Consider the following 23,347-nt stretch of genomic DNA (forward strand, 5'->3'; position numbering starts at 1 on the left):
GCAGCATCAAAGTGTGTAGTCTGCATTTACGTTTGCTAAAACCTCATATCTTAAAGTTATGGCCAATACCGACATGGCAGGCACTTTTAATAATTCTGTTTTCGCTCCTCTTCTTTCAGGCCAAGGAAGTAGCTGTGAACAGTTCTACTGCGGAAACCAATGATGAGCCATCGAGTGGATTAAAATGAGCAAAACTGTGAGAAGGCCCGGGTGGTCTTCTTTCTGCCAACAGTTCCAAAGTTCATACTATCTATGAATCACAAAACCATCCAAAATTGGTAAAGTTATCCGATGGACCTGCTGCGTTTTTTTTTCTATTCATCTTAAGTTTAAAGCAAATATACTTCAAAATATGAGGGTACAATTGGAATGGAGGTAATGTCTCTCCATGCAGCGGAAGAAAAAAACCGAGATTCCAATAAAAAAGACTAAAACCGATAACTAAATTGTAAATTTTGTGGTTTAACGCCCTGACCGCCATGTAGGCTATGACAAATGCTGTCATAGAGGGAAAAAAAACGTTTTTACAAAATATCAAGTAGGAGTATTTTACAACAGCAAAAACCAGGAAACAGAACGTCCCGCATAATGTCACAAAACCTATCGTGTGCGCTGTTGGGTTCGGGATGCCCCCCCCCCCCCCCCCCTCCTGCCTAAGTGGATTAAGGCAGCGAACTTCCAGGACCGGGAGACCACGGTGGCAGCGGCGAAGGTCAAAGACCGCCGAAGGCCGAAGATGCGGCGACGATGGCGGCGTCCCGTGGCCGAGTCGACCCTCAGGTCAACGAACAGCGTGGTGATGTGCTGAGTGAAAGACAGCAGTGTTTAATTACTGAGCCTCTACCCTCTCCCATCAACCGAGCTGCGAGAGAGCCCCACGGCCCAGCGCCGCCCCTGCCGTGGGCGGTATCAACAGTGTCCACAACCGTCCATCTGATTGGATGTCATTGTTCGAAGTTTATTCCCCAGTCAGGAATCTGGGGAATACGAAGACTATTTAACGGGTGTTGTTTTGAGGACTCTAGGGCACTCCCGTTGACTCCTGAAGAAGTTCCCGTTCACTGAGAGTCCCTCTCAGTTACCCCTTTTGTAAATAATGTAAATATTCGTGTATAAGTTCTCCTTCCTTGTTTAATCTCCTCGTAACCCCGTCTCCCGCCTTCCTCGTCCCTTCTCCGGCCCGACCATGCTCACCCGATCCTAATAACTGGTTGCCAGCGGTGAGATAGAATCTGCACCCAACAACTCGATCGCTCGATGAGATGCCCAAGTCAAGTCACCGGCTTCAACGGACCGGCGATGCCCGCACTGTGGGGAGGCCTGTGATATCTTCCACATGGTGTGGGCATGTACTCAAAATCCCCACCTCCCCTCTTCCCCTACCCCTTCCAAAGAGGCATGGGAGACTGCCCTCCTCAACTGCTCCTCGCTTGAGTCCCAAAGGGCTCTGGTGAAACGGGCGAGAGATGGGGCATTGTCATGCGGTGTCCCGGACTAGGGACGCCGACCATGTAGCGGGGCCACTCTGTGGCTCCCAAACTCTATTTCAACGATTAAAAGTTTTCACCACCACCACCACCAACGGACCCCGGCAGCTTCGTGATTGACGGCATCAGCTACGCCTCCGAAGACCGAGAAATGGACGGCATCAGGTCACCGGCTCCAACGGACCCCGGCAGCTACGGGACTGACGGCGTCAGCCATATCTCGGCAGGGTGAGTGCCCGATGTTTGCCATTCGTTTCGCCAGACCGCACTAGCACAGGCAGATGTTAGTAGTGGGTTTTGTGTTTTCTGGGAAATGAAAATTTGGCAGTTTTTTGTTTTGTTCGCCTCAAGCTGAGGGTTGTGTTTTAGCGGGGATTAGCGGCACGAGGTGCGTTCCGCGATGGAGAAGTTCAAGGTTGAGGACCTCCTTGAAATTTTGGAAGAACTGGGCATATCAGTAGGCCCCGCTAAAACGAGAGAGGCGATTTTGGATGTGATACGGGCGGAGGAGGTGACGGTCGAGGAGGCAGACGAGACGTGGGAGACGATTGTTGAACGGAAAGCGCAGAGAGAAATGCGAAGGCTTCTCCAGGAGAGAGAGAGAAGCGAGAGGAGCAGGAAAAGCGAAAACTCCGCGAGGAGAACGAGAAGAGAGAACTGCTTCAGCAGCAGGAACGGCGAAGGCTCCGAGAGAAGCAAGAAAGAGAATGGCAGGAGCAGTGTCGTAAGAGACGCGCTGAGCTCGACGAACTGCGTAAACGAGAGCAGCAGGAGCTAGTGCGTAAGACTCAGTTTCTCAGATGGCGAAGGGCCCGAGATCGTCTGAGGAGTTACCGCAGAGGCGAGAGCTTCAGAGCTTTCCTCGAGAATTTTGAGCGGATCTGTAGTGAGGAGGAGCTTGACCAGGGTGAATGGTCGATGATGTTGGTGGTCATTCTTCCTGGTGACGTCGGCGGCGTATTAGCGCGCCTGTCCGACGAGGAGGTCGACAATTATGCAATAGCGAAAAGGGCCCTATTTCGCTTCTTTGGCATCAATGTAGAAGTCGGACTCCAAAGGTCGAAATGATGGCAGCAGGCAGCGCTCCCATCAGTGCGTTAGCGACCAGCCAACGAACCCCGCTTGGTCAGCTACGCACAAAATTGTTGCTCAGAAGAGCAGTGACAGGGCAGGTTCAAGCCCGGAAAGAACTGCCAGTTCGGCAGCGACAGCGGCAGGAAATGTCGATTTAAAGGCAGAAGCTCCTATTCAGAAAGTCGGCAGTGAGATTTTGAGTCCGCTCAATGACGAAACTAGAGAGGGACCTCCGCTGGTGCAGCCGGCGAACAGTAGCAGGCAGGAAATTGAGGCGATAACCTGCGGCACAGGGCGTGGCTGTGAGTCACCTGACAGCGACTCTGGCGCTCCAAGCCAGAGCGACGCGTTAGCCGAAATGCGCGATGCCGCAGTGATCGCCCATGCAACCCGGAAAGGTGAGAGCACAGCGCCGAAATATAGACCGCAGGATAGTGAGTCATCGTGTTCAGCAGAGGTCACGGGGGCGAGCGATTGTGCAAGTGAGCCGTCGCCTGGCACTCTGAGCAAAGCGCCAGTGGCTTTGCTGCGCGAGAAAAATGGCGAAAATGATGAGCCTTTGAAAACTGATGGGTCGACTAAAGCGAGGGCCGGCGGCATGGCAACTGTTGGCCGCGCGCGAACTGTTGACAGGCAGCGAAAGTCAACAGGTGAGGTTTCCGGAAGACGGCCACGCGGAAGACAGCTGATCGGAACATCTCTGCGAGAAAGCAAAACGCGCGGGTCAAGCTTCTGCATTTGAGGACTCCGCGTAATTCCTCGAAATTCCCCCCGCGGGGCTCAAAAGTTCGCAAGCGTTGCAGAAAAACCCATGCGACTGATCATGCGCCCTCTAGATGTAGACCACCTGCTCCATCTAGAGACAGCAGAAGGGATTACAAGGCATGTGATGCGGGCGGCGAGCTAGGGAGAAGGGTGCGCGGTCGCCGCACAAGAGAGCGCCACAGAGGACCCGCGAGTCGGAGGGGGACGCAGCATGCAGAGAACCAAGAGAGGAGGAAGCGCCGCTCTAGCACAGGCGGAACTGATCAGCCCCACAGGCTTTTGGAAACCTTAGCGGGTAGCCCGGCCGTCCGACCGCGACCACGCAGGGCGCGTCTGAAGAATAGGGACCAGGGGATCCCTTGAATCGCAAGACACTTTTCAGGCTTATTAACGGACTAATGCTTTTGTATTTACTGTTTGCTTTTCTTTATATCCATTTAATCAACTGTATGAAGAAAAATGAAAGCAAACCAAGTTTAGAGCTTTTGTACCTGAGTGAATTTTGTACTTTTCGTTAGCTTTAATTGTTGTAATGTTACCTTGAATACTCTTATTTTACGTAACCTTTGTATAGCGCAGTTCTTTGTAGCGCGAACGATTTCTTTTGTGAGATAAGGTCTCATCCGCGCGTTTATTCTGCCATGTTTGTTCTTTGAAGGCATCACTTCGTTGAGATTTGATGCGAATGGCCGTGCAGCAGGCACTTGTATATAGGTTGAGCTGCGCTGCGAATTGTGATAGTGCCCGCTGACACACGAAGGTACAGCGAAGTAACTCATGGGCGAATGTGGCGTAGTCCCTCGCGTAGGTGCTGCGAGATTACTTCGAGCTGTAATTTTGTTGGGTCCGTTTCGTGGTTTGGCACGTGAACTTAAACTACTCCGATTATTGCGTGCTAGTGTCCGCTGACACTCAAGCACGAGCGAGGCCACTTTTGGCCATCAAGGTAGCTGGCGTGAGCTCCCAGAGATGCTAAATTTTTCTGCCGCATTGACTTTTGCACAACGTTATTACTTCGTCAGTGTTTGTTGTGCGGTTTTGCAAGTAGGCTTGCTTGCAGTATATGTTAGGCGCTAGTGTACGCAGAAGCACGAGCGAAGCCTCTCTTGGCCATTGTAGCTTAGGTCGCTCGCGAATGCTACTTTGTTTGGCGCTATGAAGTTGCGCAGTGCGTTTCTTCTGCGAGGATTGTTCTGCAAGTTTTGCACGCTTGCGACAGGTGTCGCAGAGTCTGCAACTATGCAGAATGCAAGGAAGACGACATGGGCAATTGTCATAGCTTCGGGGCAAAATTGAAAGTCTCTGTCTCACCTCTCGGTTGATTCCTCCCTGCCCGGGTGACATCAAGAATCGCTTGCATTTGTCCGACCGATTCTAGACCAATTCTAATTTTCCCTCTGTTTCTTGAAGTGTCATGCATTATGACAACACTTTGAAGAGGTCCAACACCTGAACCGTGCATCGGCTACGCACTTCGTGTTCGTTCAGTAAATTTTGTTTCATTTCAGATTTTACTTAGAGGGATGGCTAGGCATAAGCAGTTTTGCTTTGGTTTTTGTCTGGCGGGGCGAGTGGGCTACAGACGGCACTTGCTTTTGTTGTGTGCGGCGTGGCGTTTGTGGTTCCGTTTGGCTCGCCTTCCAGGAAAATTCCGAGAGCGGGACATCGACAGCCGATGAAGAGAGGCCTGGAAAAGAAGGGAACGAGAGCCCCCTCTTGCACGTCCTGTCAGCCGAGCAGCGTAGGAGCGGCTCATCTTCCGGACGCATTGTCTGGTGGCGGGGGTGCTGTTGGGTTTGGGATGCCCCCCCCCCCCCCCCCCTTCTGCCTAAGTGGATTAAGGCAGCGAACTTCCAGGACCGAGAGACCACGGTGGCAGCGGCGAAGGTCAAAGACCGCCGAAGGCCGAAGATGCGGCGACGATGGCGGCGTCCCGTGGCCGAGTCGACCCTCAGGTCAACGAACAGCGTGGTGATGTGCTGAGTGAAAGACAGCAGTGTTTAATTACTGAGCCTCTACCCTCTCCCATCAACCGAGCTGCGAGAGAGCCCCACGGCCCAGCGCCGCCCCTGCCGTGGGCGGTATCAACAGTGTCCACAACCGTCCATCTGATTGGATGTCATTGTTCGAAGTTTATTCCCCAGTCAGGAATCTGGGGAATACGAAGACTATTTAACGGGTGTTGTTTTGAGGACTCTAGGGCACTCCCGTTGACTCCTGAAGAAGTTCCCGTTCACTGAGAGTCCCTCTCAGTTACCCCTTTTGTAAATAATGTAAATATTCGTGTATAAAGTTCTCCTTCCTTGTTTAATCTCCTCGTAACCCCGTCTCCCGCCTTCCTCGTCCCTTCTCCGGCCAGACCATGCTCACCCGATCCCAATAGCGCGTTGTCTGCCTAAACTGGCGACAGTGAGTCACAGCGTGCATCATTATTTGTCTGAAATTACTAAAACCAAACTCGTGCATCATTATTTGTGTGAAATTACTGAAACCATACTCGTGCATCATTATTTGTCTGAAATTACTAAAACCAAACTCGCTTGCGTAATAGTTTTGCATCTATCCTCGGACACTTCCCGTACACGAACACGACTCTGACTTGCCCGGCAACCTTCGCCCCCAGAGCTAACGGCGGTAAAACGCGTACCGCACTCGTATGGCTATGGCGTGGCCGCTATGAACGAGGGCAGGCTGGCCGAGCGCCAGAAAACAAACGCCGCACGATAGCATCCCGTTTCTATGGCAACGAGATAGAACAAGTAAGATTTCTTTTTTTTTTTTTTCCGGCAAAGTTTCATGGCTCGGCGGAGAGAAGACAACGCGATCAAGGCCAGTTTGGAGGCGCGAGAGGGGTACTTTATCTGGCCACTGGCGTGCACTGTCAACCACCATCCGCGTCCTGTCCTGTGCTTTCCTCTCTTCGTCCCTCGTACAGTCTTTGTGAAAAGTAACCAGGCTGCATGGTTTTACTTCTCAGTCGTATATTTAAACTATTATGCCAGCCCTCAAGCTCTAAATCTCTGTATGGTAAGAAGAACCCCTGTCCTCACCTTCAAAGAACTTTTCGACCTTAGGGAAAGCCGTAAAGGCTCTACTATACAAACGAGAAGCAAACCATCCAGCCTGGTCACTTTTGACAAAGACTGTACGTCGTTTTGCGCGGTTGCAATATGCAATTCACCCTCAACTATACCAGGTGTCCCAGCTAAATGTAACCAAGCTTTTAAAAAACACGGGATGTCCTAGCCGCCTGAAACCAAATGAGGGTTGTTTAGAGTCGCGTGACCTATAGTCTGCAGTACTTTTTCGTTCTTCAAGGTTGACTGATTAGTTAAGCTTAATTAACTAACTTTTAATTATTGACTTGAGGAACAAAGTGTCAATGGAAAAGTTGTAGATGGCTTTGAGAAACAGCTTACTGAGACATTTGCAGCAAAGTAATATTTACGTAAAGTAGTTTTTTTTTTTTTTACCGGCCTTTAACCATAACCCACACAATAAGAAAAAGCTTCCACATGACAACGGTGCCACTTCAACGTCCCAAGACGCGCCTTAAAGAATAAAATCCATTTTTTCTGAAGTCTTCTCCTCTATGAGACTTTGGGTGCACATTGGGGCAGAGAAGTGAGCAAGCAGCTGGTCACGTGGCAACTTTCTTTTAAGGCCAATAAATAAAGCTACGTAAATCGTAACTTGACGGAAACAGCATTACTAGCGGTTTTTCGAGGCGATCTAAAACTTTTTCATTCACACTTTCTTCCTGAAGTCAATAATAAAAAAGTTAGCTAATTAAACTTAACTAATTAATTAACTTTGAAGGGCGAAAAATACTCAAGACTAGGCCACGCGACTATGAACAACCCTCAGTTGGTTTCACTGGACTAGGACTCTTCGCCTTTTTACAAAGTTTGGTTACATTTAGCTGGGACACCCGGTATATCCTTACACCGTGCTCAGCAGTCATATTTCTCAGAAGATGGCTGAACAAAAGGGGAGCATCCGAAGGCCCTGAACGGAATTTGCTTTCTGTGTGAGCTAGTGCCGGGCGGCCCCTCCGTACGTTGTGTACACGAGATAAGCTCGCCCCAGCAGTACAGAGCGGCGATAAGCGAGTTATCAAAACTGAAGCATACGCCCGGGAAGAAAACCTTATCGAGGGCTCGCAGGCACCTAGCGAGCAAACCGGCTCCCTCGGCAGGTGTGCGTCGCTCCGCCGACTCGCGCGCCGACGGCCGAGGAACGTCTATAGCGGGGATATCACTCGTCAAATGTAAATTATCTAATCTTACCACGAACACACATTCTTAGGTCACAAGATACACGGAACAGTAGAAGATTCAGTCGAATTATTCTGGACAAAAAATATCATACAAACTACCAACTCTTTTAAACGCTTTTCAAAAATCGGGTCTTGGTTTTCATACATCTCAATTACGTGAACTTTTTGTCGCTCAATATTTCTTACATAATTGAAGAACATTTTTCGTGTAATTTGCGTTTTTTGTCTTTATTTTTGTTTATATTTCGTATGAAGTCAACTGCTTTGTATTTCTATTTCCTCCTCAATCATTGCTTGCCTAGTAAAGGAGGCTGCGGGTTAAAGAAATGAAGGGAGAAAGGAAGATAAGAAAGGAGACGTCAAGGACTTGAAGAATTACAGACCAATCAGCTTATTGTCCGTTGCCTACAAGGTATTTACTAAGGTAATCGCTAATAGAGTCAGGACAACCTTGTACTTTAGTCAACCAAATGATCAGGCAGGCTTTCGTAAAGGATACTCGACAATAGACCACATTCACACTAGTCAAGTCGCTTGCCTCTAAAGCGACTTTTACCCGCATTCTTCTTCATCACTGATGGAGATAACAAAGTTGTTGTTGTTGTTATTATTATTATTATTATTATTATTATTATTATTATTATTATTATTATTATTATTATTATTATTATTATTATTATTATTATTATTATTATTATTACAATGTTATACGGGCCGTATGCAGAAAATTTCGTCTCTCGCGAGTAAGAACCCGGAAAATAACAAAAAGATAGGGATAGGGAGTAATATCAATGCCGTTTGTATTTTTATTTTTTTGCGAGGGAGGGGAGGTGGGGGTGGGGAGGTGAAGTTCGTCAAAATTTCAGTGTGTTAATTTGAGAGCGACATCACAGCACTGAACTTTCACTGTAAAACGCCTATTTTCTTACTGCAGCGAGGGCTGTAGAAAATATAGAAATAGATGTGGCAGAAGTGAAACCCAAGTTATAGCATGCTATCACCGAGTGGCGCTCGCTACAGTGACGTGCCTAAGATAGCTTCCCAAATAATGCCACAAATGGTGAGAACAGGAAAAGCGCTCCCGAAAAAAGCGAGTGCGGTATGTGGTCTCCAAGCGGAAAGTGGATTATGAGGCATGCAGCAATACTTTTCGTTAAGATGGCCATTCCTGAACAAAAACTGCGTGCCTTTACAGGAACGCTCGCATGGCGCTGCGATTACTGGTACTCACTAAATGCGCTGAAAGGAATATTATAAGCAAAGGTGGTGGCCATGTTAATTTTGTGTTCAATCTGCGTGCCCTAATACTCCCCTGGAATTCCTTGATCTTCAGTTGCTAAAATTTGTGGATGATAGTCTCCACCAGCTAAACGTTCCGCCCCTTGTAGCCTTTTCCACCTTGGTTGTCGCGGCTTGAAGCCGCACTTTTTCTCTTAAACTACTTAATATGTGGAAATGTACAACAGAGTAAGAGTGGGGTTTCAGGAACGAGGGAGGATAAAGCTTTTATAGGGTTGCTGGCAGCAACTCCGCCAGTCAGCAAGTCGGCAACTCCGTGGCTTGAGCGGGATGAAATAAATGGTGGGTGGGTAACGTTTGTCCTCCTTTCAGTAAGGAGGCACCGGTCACTCTCGCCGCATGCCCCCCCCCCCCCCCCCCCCCCGAAAAAGAAGCCACGCAGCACTTCCGGCCTACTCACATAGGAATGATTTGTGTGGGATCCTAGGTCTCTCATTAATTCCCTGTAGTCTCGTCTTTGGAATGCGGTTTCACCGAATGAACCGAACAGCATTGTTTCTGGAGCACCCCGGGAGACAGATCATAAGTGAATTTACAAATTACCTGGGCCGTGGCTGCTGGGAAGTGCTTCGTCCGAGTCTTTTATTACCACCCCAATACTTTCGCCTCGTACAATACGAAAGTTAGATTCACTCCCAGGAGTAAAGGCAAAGGTGGGAAGTTACTTCCTTTCAATTTCCACTCCAGAGATTTCGACCATGGAGTGGGAATTGTGTACTCCCGGACAACGAGTGAGTTTGTTGTTCGTTTTCGGGCTGCGGAGGGGTGAAAGACATGCCAGGGTTGTCCGACGCCTCGCTCCTTGTACCTTCTTTTTTTTTTTTAATGTGATGTTGATTGCCTCGGGGCATAAAAAAGTATGCAATGACAGATGAGGATTCCTAAATGAATGAGAAAAGGTTCGCTGATCTAATGAAATCGAGCAGTAAACGATGATGAGGTCCTTGTGTAAAAGCGGTGTATGAACACGTGTCTCTAAAGGTAACGCAGATTAAGGCGCCCCTGCCGATTTTCCTTTCCGCAAAGAATGATGATGATGATGGATTTTTATGGCGCAAGGGCATCTGGGGCCAAAGAGCACCATGGCACAAGGTATTTTCCTTTACTCAAGGTGGGGTCAAAGACCGATTTCCCAAGCATTTCACCCTTTTTAAGCCGAGCACCAGGCCGGAGGGAAGCTTGTAGCCATTGTATATGACCGGTGGGTACCGGCGGCACTGGGGATCGAACCCGGCACCTCCCGCATGCGAGGCGGATGCTCAAACGACTAGGCCGCCGCAGCGGTCCCAAAGAATGAGTTCCGTCTGCGGACGTAACTTTTTGACCGATTTCAGTTCGAAAACAAGTCTGGGGGTGAAGCTGCTTCGTGAAGGTGGCACGAGATTTCGGAATGAAAGATACAACATGGAGGGCCGCCGACCCGACCGGGGAAATGCGCTCGGCACAGGAGCAGAAAGGCGACTGACTGCCCGCTCGACAAACGAGCCTTCTGTTCCCCCTGGCGTTCACACGCGACGTGCGCTCCTAAGCACGCACACGTTCGCGTGCAAAGTGAGGGTGTGCTTAGCAGGAACCGCCGCCGCATACGGGGCACCCATCGACCTTGCATCACTGCTCTTGCATTGCCCTCCTCCTTCACATACCTTCGTCCTCCGCTTAACTCCAACTGAAGCGGCGCCAGCGTGCGTTTTATCTTTTACTGGCGTCAACGCAGGCAAGCGATTCCGAAACTATACGCAGCGCAGTTTATCTTTCTGATGCGATGACGAAACTTGCCTTGTTTCCTGTTGCAAGAGCTGCGCAACAAGTTCCGAGAGTGTAGAGGCGCAGTCTGAGGAGCGCAAAGCGCCCTTGAACGCAGCTAGTTTTCCCTTAGAAATGATCTGGAAAATGGTCTTGCCTCAAAAATTGTGTACGAAGGCATCAGGAGACGACAAAACCCGTATCCTCTCGTAAAAATTTCTCACAGCAGAAAAAACGTTTTAGTCATCAAAGCTGTTTGCATGAAGCATTTGACTGCCGACGCGTACACTCGAGTTGCTCATTTATTATTTAATTTTGTTTTCACTTTTTGTGCAAGCCAGCTCCGACAAGTTTGTTTGCAGTTGCTGATACGTTTAAGCAAATAGGAACCATCTTTCATCGGAAAAAGACTTACGCAAATTCTCATAAAATGAAAAATGAAGAGCAGTTACAAGCAAGGGTGTGGTTTTTTTATTTCAGCATTGCGAAATGGTCGCAAGAAACTTCCATTGAAAATTCTTCTCCCTAGGAGCTGTTGGCGCAAGCTAATGAAAGACTCCAGGCAAGGTATTTGCTCGGCGTTGATATATGTGAGCTGACCGACAAATCCTCAAATCCTAGTCAGTGCATGCAAATTAAATATTCCAAGCACTGAGCCGAACAGCAAGCAGGTAATTGCGTCCACGAGTTCGCCATGCCAACGCAACATGTCACGATCGCACGTTGAGACGTCTGGCTTGGGTCTCGGCGGCTATTATCTTCGCCTCTTCCACATCACCTCAGGCCACATAGCTCTAAATACCACCTGGCACAGCTGCTTGCGCGAGTACACGACACCCTCACCTCGCTCACTTCTTGTCTTACGTAGAAAATGTAAGACACTCAGGTGGATGGGGCGATTGTCACAGTTGTTAACTAAGGGCCGTGACAGCGAACGAGGCTTTATAGTAACGTTAGCGCTAATCAAGGCAAACTCAAGAAAGGAGTGTAGGACAAGGCCCTTCACGCGACTGCAGTCTTGTGTGGATGCAAATGTGTGTATGTGTGCCGCTAATTTTATCCGAAGAAATACGTCGAGTAGGTCAGCCGCAAATGTTATGTGGCTATTCGACGTTGCGCCGGCTGCATACTGCGACAGGCAAACTACAACGCCCTCGCCTAGGTACAGAGCTGAGGCCAAGGTCGGACACACGGCGTAGTTGCGCCAGCTCAAAGTTGCCCGACGCGACGCTCATGGTAAAGCCAGAAGCACACGCGCGCAGATTACGTGTCTTCGAAATGACAAAATTCCTTCTTCGTCAGGCTAAACTATGCTCTCTCGATGTTTGCCGCTATTATTAAAAAAAAAAATCGCCTCTTTTGAGGCGAATGCTTCACTACACTAGGTAAAGCCAAGGTCACCGTGTTCGCAGAATTCACCTTCATTTGACCTTCAGATAAAGCAGAGGAAAAGAAAGGTGCATAACTGTCCCCTTGAGACAGTGGACACAGTAGTACCGCTTTAAACTACGAAACCGATGAAAAGCGGGAGCTTTGAAAGGAGAGGCGCATAACTGGCCCCCTGGGACAGTGAACACCTCAGTCGGGTTTAAGCTACGTGGCGGTAGTGACAGATGTGCGCTGCATGCGTTGGCATTGACATAAACGTTTTGGCAGAAACGCGGCACTGAAGCCATATAGGCAGTCGACATTCATTGTGTTCATTGGCGTTGTATTGACAACATTTTAGACTCCGATGATTTTAAGGAAGTGTGCATAACTGACTCCTTGGGCCAGTGGACGCCTGAATCGCGCTTCGAGGTATACATGCGGTGGTGACAGAGATGTGGGCTGCATGCGTTAGCGCTGAAAACGTTGTGGCAGGCAGGGAACGCTGGCTCCATGCCGCCGGAGCAGACGTGTTCACATCGGCTCTGTCACTGCTAACCAATTACGCAGTGCTAATTGCCTCGAAACAAAGTTTTCCTTGCACCAATGTGTCCGTGAAGGCGAGCGGCATCGACCGATACCAGCTGACCCTAGAGGTGCGTTTTTCTTTGCCAAATTTTGTGACTTTTTCTACCGCTGCCGTGGGATAGAGTGCTAGGCCTAAGCTTGTCCCGCGGACGCTAGGCCCAGCACCGTCGCACCGGTCGCCGCCTGCCGCACTCCTCGGCGGCGGCCGAGATGGAGGCGTCCGTTACGACGAGGGAGGCGTCCGCTACGTCTACAATGATCGTGGACAACCAAATGTGCGTTCAAGTTCAACCGTACTCATCGGCGGCGTCCGAGATGGAGGCGTCTGTTACGACGAGGGAGGCGTCCGCTACGTCTACAATGATCGTGGACAACCAAATGTGCGTTCAAGTTCAAGGCAAAGAGATATCACCAGAGGAATACCACAACGACGCCGGATGGACGCTCGCGGGGGAACGCATGTCGAGGCTGCGCCAGCGTACCCCCGACGGCGGCAAGCCTGACGGACCCGGCGGGAGTCAAACAAGCCCGAAATCGAAATTCCACAAGAACGTCAGAGCCTCGGCCATCAAGGCAGCACGCATGCCAGCCATGCCACTGGAAGAGAGCAAGATAGTCGTTAGACCCAGAGGGGGACTGGACATCGCCAAGACCGGCACCACCACCGTCGCTGCGGCCATACTCGCCGCGGCCAAGATCACGAGCGAGGAAAGCGCCGCGGACACCATCTGCCCCAACACGCAACAGAACATCATGGTCGTCAGTACACCGAACGAAGACAACGCGGCTAGGTACGCTAAAATCCAGGAAATCTATATTCAAGACAACTCCTACGAAGTCAGCGCATATCGCACGGCTCCTCACGACACCGTAAAGGGCGTCATCAGAGGCATCCCCATCGATGCGAGCGCCGACGAGATAGATAGGAACATCGTCAACGAGAGAAACCCGCTAGCAGTGGGCGCAAAGAGGATCGGCAGCACGACCACCGCGATCGTGGTGTTCCAGGGACCCAAGGTACCGAACTTCGTCCGATACGGAGTCACCCTGATACCGTGCCGCCTCTACAGGAAACAGATCGACGTTTGCAAGCAGTGCGGCCGAGTGGGACACCGAAAGGACGTGTGCCCGACCCCCAATATCAAGACGTGCCTGGCCTGCGGACTCGCCAACCCCAAAGAAGACCATCGCTGTACCCCTAAATGTAAGCTGTGCGGGGACGAACACCCGACCGGAGACCGAACATGCAAGGCGAAATACAAGATCCCCTACGTAGTGCGCAAGCGACAATGGGAGCGCCGACAGGCCGAACGCCAGCTGCTGTCGGAGAGCGATTTCCCGCCACTCGACAAGCCGCCAGCTGCGGGAAAGTCAAGGACTCCATCAGAGAACCGCGCGCCAAATTCCAGAGACAGCAGCTGCAAGAGAAGCCTCAGTAGGAAAAGGTCACCATCACGTGAGCGAGTCAGCTGGGCTGACGCAGCTAAAGGGAACAATATAAGGAACGCGCATAAAATCACCGAAGCCACGAAGAAAGACGATATAAACAAGATGCGAGAAGCCAACGAGACATTAAGACAAGAGAACGCGGCGCTGCGCACGACCATCAACAGCCTCACGAGAGAGATCGCCGAGATCCGTAAGTTGCTGCTATGCAACAACGAGCCTCCACAGAGACTCACGCCAAGCACAAGCACGACCGACGAAACAACCATGAACACCCAGGAGACAGCCGTAGAGGAACCGGCACCTAAGAAGCGAGCCGTCGAGGCCACGCGCAAGCAAACAGAGAACAATCGAATCGACAACCCCGAGGCCAAATTCGAAGCGACGTTCACCAAACTCGAACAATTAATCACGGCGAACATCGCAGCAGTGACAGCAATGAAACAAACAATGGAGACCTACCAAGCCGAGAACACGAACAGATTCGCCTACATCGAAAGGACCCTACAGCCGATAGTGAGCCACCCGACGTTTGCGCCCCTCTTCGCGCAACATCCACCCAACCAGGGAACCGCGTACACACCAACGCAACCATGGCTGCCAACGCAACAACAGCAGCAGCCGTAACAGCGTGGCAGTGGAACTGTCGCGGCCTCGGAAGGAAGAAGGCAGTCATCCAACAGCACATCGCACATGCCGCGCGCAAACCAGACGTGATCCTATTACAAGAAACACTCACCGACGCACCGTCCCTGCCCGGCTACAGAGTGCACAAGGGCCAGCCCGACGGGAGAGGCCTGTGCACCCTGGTCAGGAAAGGACTCACGTTCGTTGAGCACGAGCTGCAAAGCAATATCAAGATCGAGCACACACTCACCGAAATCATCCCGGGCAAGAAGAGAAAAGGAAGCATTTTTCTGCTCAACATATACAGCAACCCATCGCAGAGAAAGCAGAGATTCAAAACAATACTACACAGAGCCAGCACCGCGGCAGGCCGCAACACGCTAGTCGTCTGCGGCGACTTCAACGCGATGAACCCAGCCTGGGGCTACAACAAGTACACAGCAAAGGGCCGCGACCTGTACCAAGACGCCATGGAACTCGACTTCACCCTCATCACGGACCCGGCGCACCCGACGAGAATCGGTAATTCTGTGACCCGGGACACCACTCCGGACCTCACGTTCGTCAAGAACGACGTCCGGGGAGCGATCACCTGGCGAAACACGGGAACCGACCTCGGCAGCGACCACACCATCGTGGAAATAAGCATACCGGAACACAACGACACCAGCATCAAAACACACAGATGGGTAGACTGGGATGCCTTCCGAGACGCCAGAAGCCAGAAGACAGACGCTGACGGCGAGATCGAAGACATAGAGACGTGGACGGCCGAAATCACCAAGAGCGTACGCGACGCGACCAAAGAAATTGAAACGGACGCTGCGATTGATAAAGTAGACAGCCGGCTAGCGCATCTCATCGAAGCCAAGCAGTCAATACTCAGTCGCTGGAAGAACCAACGGCTCAACCGCAGACTCAGAAAGAAGGTGGCGGAGGTCAACCGAGCGATCGAGGAGCACTGCCGCGCTCTATGCACGCAACAGTGGATCGAGATCTGCAACGCGGCAGACGGGCAGATGCATAGCGGGAAGACGTGGAACCTGCTGCGGCACCTGCTCGACGAAACCAAGACCAAGTCGCACCAAAGGGACAGACTCGCCAAGCTCATACATCGGGCTGTCTCGGTACAGGGCGCCGATGCAGTCACCAGGCGCATAAATGACAAATACCTGCCCACTACGCCCACCGAACAACACGCGCCGTACGGCGGCCTACCCAACGCGAAGCTCGATCGTGACATCGACGTCGAGGAGGTCCGCGCGGCCCTGCACGCCCTCAACAGCCGGTCGGCAGCTGGCCCGGACCTCGTCACGAACAAGGCGCTCAAGAACCTCGACGACAGCTCGATTGAGAACCTCGCAAAATACTTCAACAAGTGCTGGAGGGCGGCCGCGCTACCAAAGCAGTGGAAGACAGCCAAGACTATCCTGATACCCAAGCCGGGGAAGCCACCGGACACGGACAACCTTCGGCCCATCTCGCTCACGTCCTGCGTGGGCAAGGTGCTGGAGCACGTCCTGCTCAACAGGTGGCAAGACTACCTGGAACGAGAAGGGCTGTATCCGGCCACGGTGATCGGCTTTAGACAGCACCTCAGCACGCAGGACGCGATGCTGCAGCTCAAATACCAAATCATAGACAATGGCGGCAGCGCCCGCGACAACAAGGCAATCCTGGGTCTCGACCTAAAGAGCGCCTTTGATAATGTGAAACACTCGGCGATTCTGTCCCAAGTCTCTAAGCTCAACATGGGCGAAAGATCCTACAACTACATCAAGGACTTCCTCACGGACAGGACCGCCCAGCTACGAGCAGGCGACCTACAAACGCAAGAGAAGAAGCTCGGGAGCACCGGCATACCGCAGGGATCGGTCATTTCGCCGATGCTGTTCAACCTGGTAATGATCGGAGTGGCCGAGAAGCTCGCGGACATCGAAGACGTCAGGCACACCATCTACGCGGACGATATCACACTGTGGGTGACTGGCGGCAGCGACGCCCACATCGAGGGCGCTCTGCAAGCCGCCGTCGACGCGATAGAAGACCACCTGGAAGGCACCGGCTTGAGATGTTCGCCGAGCAAATCGGAGCTCCTCATACTCCCACCTACCAACAATGGCAGATGCAAGACCAGACAACGCGAATGCGAAAAAATCAGAATCGTAACCAAATCCGGCAACGTGATCCCCGAGGTCAGCAAAATCAGGATCCTAGGCATGGTCATCGAAAAGCATGGAAGAAACGGCGAAACCATCGCCCGTCTCACGGCAAAAGCGGCCAACGCTATGCGACTCCTCAAAAGAGTCACTTCCCGGAAGGCTGGCATGAGAGAGGAGAACCTAATCAGGCTCGTCCAATCCTTCGTCATCAGCCACGTCGCGTACGTTGCAGCCTACCATAGATGGCTGCAACACGAACGCAACAAAATTAATGTAATCATCAGGAGAGCGTACAAGGCGGCGCTGGGCCTGTTCGAGTCCACGAGCACGACCCGCCTCTTACAACTCGGGATCCACAACACGCTCGAAGAAATAGCCGAAGCGCAACGGACCTCTCAACTGGAGCGGCTGTCCACGACCAAAGCCGGGAGGAAGATACTGGACGACCTGGGAATAGGACACTCGAACGACGCGGAGACAAAGCTCCCCGTCCCCGAAGAGGTCCGACGCCAGACCAGAATCGACCCCATACCCAAGAACATGAACCCCGAGTATAACAAGGAAAGAAGAGCGGCGAGGGCCAAGGCTCTCATCGACCTGCACGCCAACGACGAGCACGCGCGGTACGTGGACGCGGCCGAATACCAACGGAACGCCTTCGCAGCGGTCGTCATAGAGGCGTCGACCGGCGCCACGAGGACGGCAGCGAGCGTGAGAGGCGCCGGAGCGGAACAAGCGGAGGAGGTGGCCATCGCCCTGGCCATCGCCGACGCAGACTGCTACACGGTGCTGAGTGACTCGAGACAGGCGGTGCGGAACTTCGCCAAAGGCCAAGTCTGCAGGGAGGCCGAGCGCGTACTACGAGCGACTAAACTGCAAGACCGAAGAATAAGAATCAAGTGGTTTCCGGCGCACGCGGGCGACGCGTCGGAACGCAGTGCGAACCACAATGAGACGGCACACGCAGCGGCGCGAGCGCTAACCAACCGCGCCCCGGCAACACACCGTCCGACGTGGTTCGGAGCCAAGGACCGCATGACCGACTACAGCGAAATCACGAAGGCCTACCGCCTGGCTCGCAGGACTCTCCCACCCCCGCACCCGAGGCTGAGTCGAGCGGAGGCGGTACTACTGAGACAGCTCCAGACCGGATCGCTACCGAGCCCGGGACTGATGCATCGCATGTACCCCGAGACCTACCCGACCGATACGTGTAGAGTCTGCCGGAGGGAGCCGGCAGATCAGACGCACATCTTGTGGGACTGCATCAGAAATCCAAGGGAAGCAAGATCAGGAACAATCCCGCCGCGGCTGGAGGCAGCAGCGAAGAGCAACGACCATGACCAACAGCTATGGGCCGTCCAGCAGGTCCTCGGGGCGCTCGAAAGGCAGGGACCCAGCGAGCCGGCAACGGCGAGCGGAGACCCGCGCCGAGTAACGGCAGCCTCGTAGACGACGTAGGCCCTCGTCGGGGCGCGCGAGCGCCCAACTGCAGGCACAAATAAAGTTTATTCCAATCCAATCCAATTGTGGCAGGCACGCAACACTGCAGCAATAGGCCGCAGCGTTCATTGGGTGAGCAAACTCGCGATCAACCTGTCGGGCGGTCCCATCAGAGAAGTGGCAGAGCTCCGGATCCTAGGTCTGTTCATCAATAACAAACTTAGGCCGGACTCTACTAGCGAAACTCAAGCGCATAGGTGAACAGGTATGGCGCATGATCCACCGTGTTTCCAACAAGCGGGGTGGTCTGCGGGGCAGGGACGCGCTACGGCTCGCCCATGCCTTCGTGACCAGCCGGATCCTCTACCAAACAACAAGACGAGCGCATTGACGCCATCATCAGGAATACAACAAAGCGAGCACTGGACCTCCCGGTGGCTACCTCCAACGCCAAACTGAAGGCGTTGGGAGTGGTACTCCTATCCGGAGTTGCGGGAGGCCCACCTCGTGAACCAATATACGCGGCTATCGCAGACGGTTCCTGGGCGCCGCCTGCTAAACCCCTTACACATCCAACACACATGCATACCAGAGGGAACGGAGAACATCCCGGTGCTGTGGCGCCACATGCTCTGGGTCTCTCCGCTCCCGCGTAACATGGACATGGCTTCACATGAAGGCAGACGACAAGCGCGGGTTCGCACGCTTGAGAGGCAATATGGATCTAAAGAGGGCGTCTACTACGTGTACATAACTGGGCCGTCGCCCGCGGGATTCTACACGGCTGCCGTAGTCCACCGGGGAATGAATGGGCTATCTTTTCATGCCCCAAATTCAACACGAGCGGGGGAAGTCGCAATAGCTCTCGCTGCCGCCGATCCAAAATCGAGAACGGTTATCACAGACTCTCGCCGGGCCTGTGAACATTATCTTGCAGGGGAAATATCACCTCTTGCCTCCCGAATTCTAAGACGCGCTCCCGCCGATCCAACTCGCACAAAAGTGATCTGGGCTCCTGGCCACCAGGGTCTACGAGGCAATGAAGCCGCTGATGCGGCCGCCCTAGCGCTCACACACCGGGCTCCTCATCCTAGCTCTCCTGGCTCAGAAGCTCAAAAACCACTTCTGCGGTTCCGCGAAGTCCTAATTCATTATTGCGACAGCCACCGCCTCTACCCGGCACCTGCCAAGTGGCTGAGTAAGGCGGAGGAGCGAACTCTGCGGCGCCTGCAGACAGGAACTCTTCTCTGTCCTGCCATAGCAAAACACTTCGACCCGAACACAGATGGGCGCTGCCCGCACTGTGGAGAGATCTGCGATATCTTTCACATGGTGTGGGCATGTACTCAGAATCCTCACCTTCCCCCACCCCCACCCGAGAGGCATGGGAGACTGCCCTCCTCAACTGCTCCACACTGGAGTCCCAAAGGGCTCTAGTAAAGCGGGCGCGAGACGGGGCCTCGTCGTGCGGTGTCCCGGACTAAGGATACCGACCATGTAGCGGGGTCTTCTGATCCCCAAACTCTCTCTGAGTATTAAAAATGTTTTTCACCACCACCACCTGCCAGGGTGGCAGGGTGGGACGCAGGGGATTACCGAAGACACTTTGGAAGCCTCGCGGTCAACCCACCGCCCCTTTCCCGAACCGCTTGGTGCGTTGTGTGCTTCCCGCTTGTGCGGTTTTTACTGTATTTGGTGACTGCGGTCTCTGTTTTGATTGCAGTGTTTTAGAGCGAGCTCTTTGGCGCTTTTGTGTTGTTGTTGCGGCTGCAAGAGCCGTTGCCCAGCGACCGTCGCGGTGGACAACCGAACCGCACCGTACAGGAAGGGAGGCAGTGGGAGTGAAAGAAGAAAGACAAAGAGAGGCCGTAGTGAAGAAAATGAAAATTCTATTTGAGGAAAGAAAATTAAGCAGTAACTGTCTCGCATCCCTCGGTGGACACCCGTCATCCGCTTGCAAAGGAAGGGAGGAAGTGGGAGTGAAAGAAGGAACAGGAAGACGGCCCGTAGTGAAGAAAATGAATTCGAGGAAAGGAAATTACGGAGGAGGTTGCGCCACTGCGCGGAGGAGAGGCCACAGTTGGCACGATTCCAGCGCACGGACGGACACCACGAGCATGGACGGACACCGCGAGCATGGACGGACACCGCGAGCATGAGCCAATAAAGGCTTTCGCCTTAAAATTGCCGACAGTTACGCTACTTCCTAATGCGAAATTTGAGCGCAGCTCATCGGCTGTTCCAGCTTTTCGATAGATTGAGGCAAAGAATTCGAGCAAGACATATATGTACAATTACAGACAACTTGCTATTTTTCACACATATTCCTTGCTCAAGAAACACTCCACTAACAGTTCTTGATTGCCATGAAGGAAGCTTTGTGAACGAAGTAATAGATGGAAGTATTCTCGACTTGCTGCATCAATGCCTGGTTCTCAAAGACGAGGTCTGTGCAAGTATTTCGCGACGTTGTCACAGCCGTGGGAGGCGTTACGAGAGAGGAACGGGGTGTTCTCCCGCATAAGTGGCAAGAAATTCGTGTTAGTCATTATATATACATATAAAGTCCCCAACCACCCTGCCACCCTGGTAGGTGGCAGTTAATGGTTGATCGCGAGAGTTCGCTCACCGTTGTCAGCGCTAACGCATGCAGCCCACATCTCTCTCCCTCATCACCCCACGTACCTATAAGCGCGATTCAGGCATCCAGTGACCAGGGGAGCCAGTTATGTGCACTTCCTTTCCTTAAAATGATCGGAGTTAAAACGTTGTCATCGCCAACGCCAATGAACACAACGAACGCCGACGGCCTGTCTTCAGCGCCGCGTTTCTGACACACCGTTGTCAATGCCAACGCATGCAGCGCCCATCTGTCACTACCGCCACGTAGTTTAAAGCACGATTGAGGTGTCCATTGTTGCAAGGGGGCAGCTATGCGCTTGTAAACAGTTGTCAACGCCAACGCCAATGAACACAATCAAGGCCGACGGCTTATGGCTTCAGCGCCGCGTTTCTGACACAGCGTTGTCAATGCCAACACATGCAGCGCACATCTGTCACTACCGCCAAGTAGCTGTTCCAAGAAGGCAGTTATGCGCCTTCTCTCTGGTTGAGGTGTCCACCGAATTGTGTGAGAGAGGTAGTGTGCATTTCCTTTCCTCAAAAAAAAAAAATTACCAATTTTTACTCTCTGCTTTCCAAGCTCCCGCTCCATTGGTTTCGCTGCTTAAAGCGCGGCTTAAAGGTGTCCACTGCTGGTTAAAACGGAAAACGGCAACGGCGGCGCCGCGAAACGCAAAAACGGGCGCCAAAGAGCTGCGCTCTAAAATGTGACGTAACCGCCTCTACCCAACGAAGTCTTCTGGTTAGAACGCCGTCCGCCGCAAGATTCGCAAAGCACAGCTCGCCGTGGCCGTCGCAGCTGCCGTTGGAGAAGCGCGCGCGTGAGGCCGCGCGTCGCGCGTCTGACGTTGGTCTCACGCAGCCGACGCTGACGCCATGGTCTGACGCCACTGGCGCGGGGCTTTCTGGGTTCACTTATTCGGAGCGGCGCGCGCGAAGCGGCAACGCCGGCGAAGGTGCGGTCTGTCGGGAGTGCGTCTGAAGTCGCTTATCTGGTGCGTGGTGGCGCGTTCTAGTGTTGTGTCGTGCCGCGTGCGTTTTCGAATCGCCGCCTCGCCTCCTACGGGCCGTTGTGTTGGACCAGGGGAGACGCGGAGCAAGGATGGGGATGTTTCGCACGAAAGAGGACGTTGACAAACACGTCGCCGAAATTTCGACAAAGGTTAACCAGGAGCATGAGGTAAGCGTGCACTGACGCGACCGTGAGCGGTATCTCACCGCTGGTTTTGTGAATGAAACTGAAACGTTTGCTTTTGCTGATTTATGGCACAGAAATGCGTGAAAGAAAATTTGGAGGACGCTTATGCTTCGCCTTTAAGAGTGGAACGCGACATCGTCGTGCAGCGCTGCCGGGGAGCACACGGAACGCCATCGCCCGTTAGGCGCGACGCCTTGCTCGTTGGACAAATTAAAAATTGTTTTGTTTTTGTTTGCTGAGGAAAGGAAATGGCGCTCTGTCTCACTTCTTGGTGGACAACCGAACCGCTTATGAGACGATATTTTTTACGCTGCCCCCGATTATATATGTTGGCGGTTCCTTCGATTATAGGTCACTGGTTAGAATCCGTGTGGCGAGCTAGGCTCTAACTTAGGCACCCGGAAAAATCTACGGCAAACGGTTGGCATGATAGGTTTTTTTCGACGCGTGGTGCCGACGGCTTTTCGACCGAACGAGCATACGCTGTCGCGTAAAGCGTTGGCTGCTCAGAATTTTATGCCTTGCTACTCGTTCTTTGTTCCCAGCTGTGCGTAGTACATATGACATTCTGCACGTACTGTGTGTCTGTGCACAGCTGTGCGTACGTATGGCATTCCGTCCGCTACTGGGTCGTCGCTCACGTCTATGAGTAATGTCGAACGCACTGTTCGCATTTTTCTATCGCCCCTGTACAGTGGCTAGCTGTATGAGTGGAACCGAATTTTTTGCACAACATTGCGAATTATCTCGTTATTTCTCTGTTAAATTTGAAAATGTCTTGTGGATATTACACGCCGGGAGGAAAGCTAATTATATAACAAATAACTGTGCAGGTCACGCATAATTATGGAGCAATCAATCCGGACCGCTCTTTAACCTATTTAAATGGCATTGTTTCCTTTTCACTCCAATCCCTACTCGTCTGTAGAGCATATCCTGCCTTCGTAAAAAAATTTGGGGGATACACCTCTAAATCTTTCACTGTCGCCAAAATGCCTTTGAGATTGTTATACACTGTTTTGTCGAAAGTTGTACGTTTTTTTGTCTTGCAATACTACGATTTATCCTCGGAACACTTCCTGTTTGAACAATGCGAGTTTTTCGCGCAATCAAATACCACAGGGAAAAAGAGAACCATCGAAAGTTGTCGCGTCACCTGCACCGGCGCACGCCTTTTCAAATGCCGCGCTATTGATACTGGAAACGCTTTGGGGGTACTATCACTATCAGCACCCATATTTGCTTG

General features: G+C 52.2%; 3 protein-coding genes across 7 annotated transcripts in view; all 3 read left to right on the top strand.

Annotated features, from left to right (window-relative positions):
- Positions 1 to 604, top strand: part of LOC149342460 (uncharacterized) — a 134,889-nt gene extending 134,285 nt beyond the window's left edge. The window contains exon 9 of the mRNA XM_089544831.1: positions 120 to 604. The gene's annotated coding sequence lies outside the window, so the exon portion shown is untranslated. The remainder of the gene's footprint in view (positions 1 to 119) is intronic.
- Positions 605 to 12,517: 11,913 nt separating this feature from the next.
- On the top strand, positions 12,518 to 14,676 carry LOC149342464 (uncharacterized). Its single transcript, XM_089544834.1, has one exon. It carries the CDS (start codon positions 12,814 to 12,816, stop codon positions 14,674 to 14,676), a length of 1,863 nt encoding a protein of 620 aa, XP_089400960.1. The 5' UTR covers positions 12,518 to 12,813.
- A 6,979-nt stretch (positions 14,677 to 21,655) lies between these two features.
- Positions 21,656 to 23,347, top strand: part of LOC149342465 (uncharacterized) — a 77,864-nt gene continuing 76,172 nt past the window's right edge. For 2 of the 5 annotated variants that reach the window (XM_089544837.1, XM_089544836.1), the window contains exon 1: positions 21,656 to 22,083. Coding sequence is in view for 4 of the 5 variants with exons in the window: in XM_089544836.1 (XP_089400962.1) it covers positions 22,006 to 22,083 (78 nt within the window). In the remaining variant the exon portion in view is untranslated. The remainder of the gene's footprint in view (positions 22,084 to 23,347) is intronic. The other 3 variants (XM_089544835.1, XM_089544838.1, XM_089544840.1) reach the window with 2 other exon arrangements.

Source organism: Amblyomma mixtum, chromosome 5, assembly GCF_055824585.1.
Source record: "Amblyomma mixtum isolate Tamu chromosome 5, ASM5582458v1, whole genome shotgun sequence".
In the NCBI taxonomy this organism is placed as follows: domain Eukaryota; kingdom Metazoa; phylum Arthropoda; class Arachnida; order Ixodida; family Ixodidae; genus Amblyomma; species Amblyomma mixtum.

Bases quoted from the DNA above. Each gene is read 5' to 3' on its own strand.
- LOC149342464 (XM_089544834.1), top strand. From the start codon at position 12,814: ATGGAGGCGTCCGTTACGACGAGGGAGGCGTCCGCTACGTCTACAATG.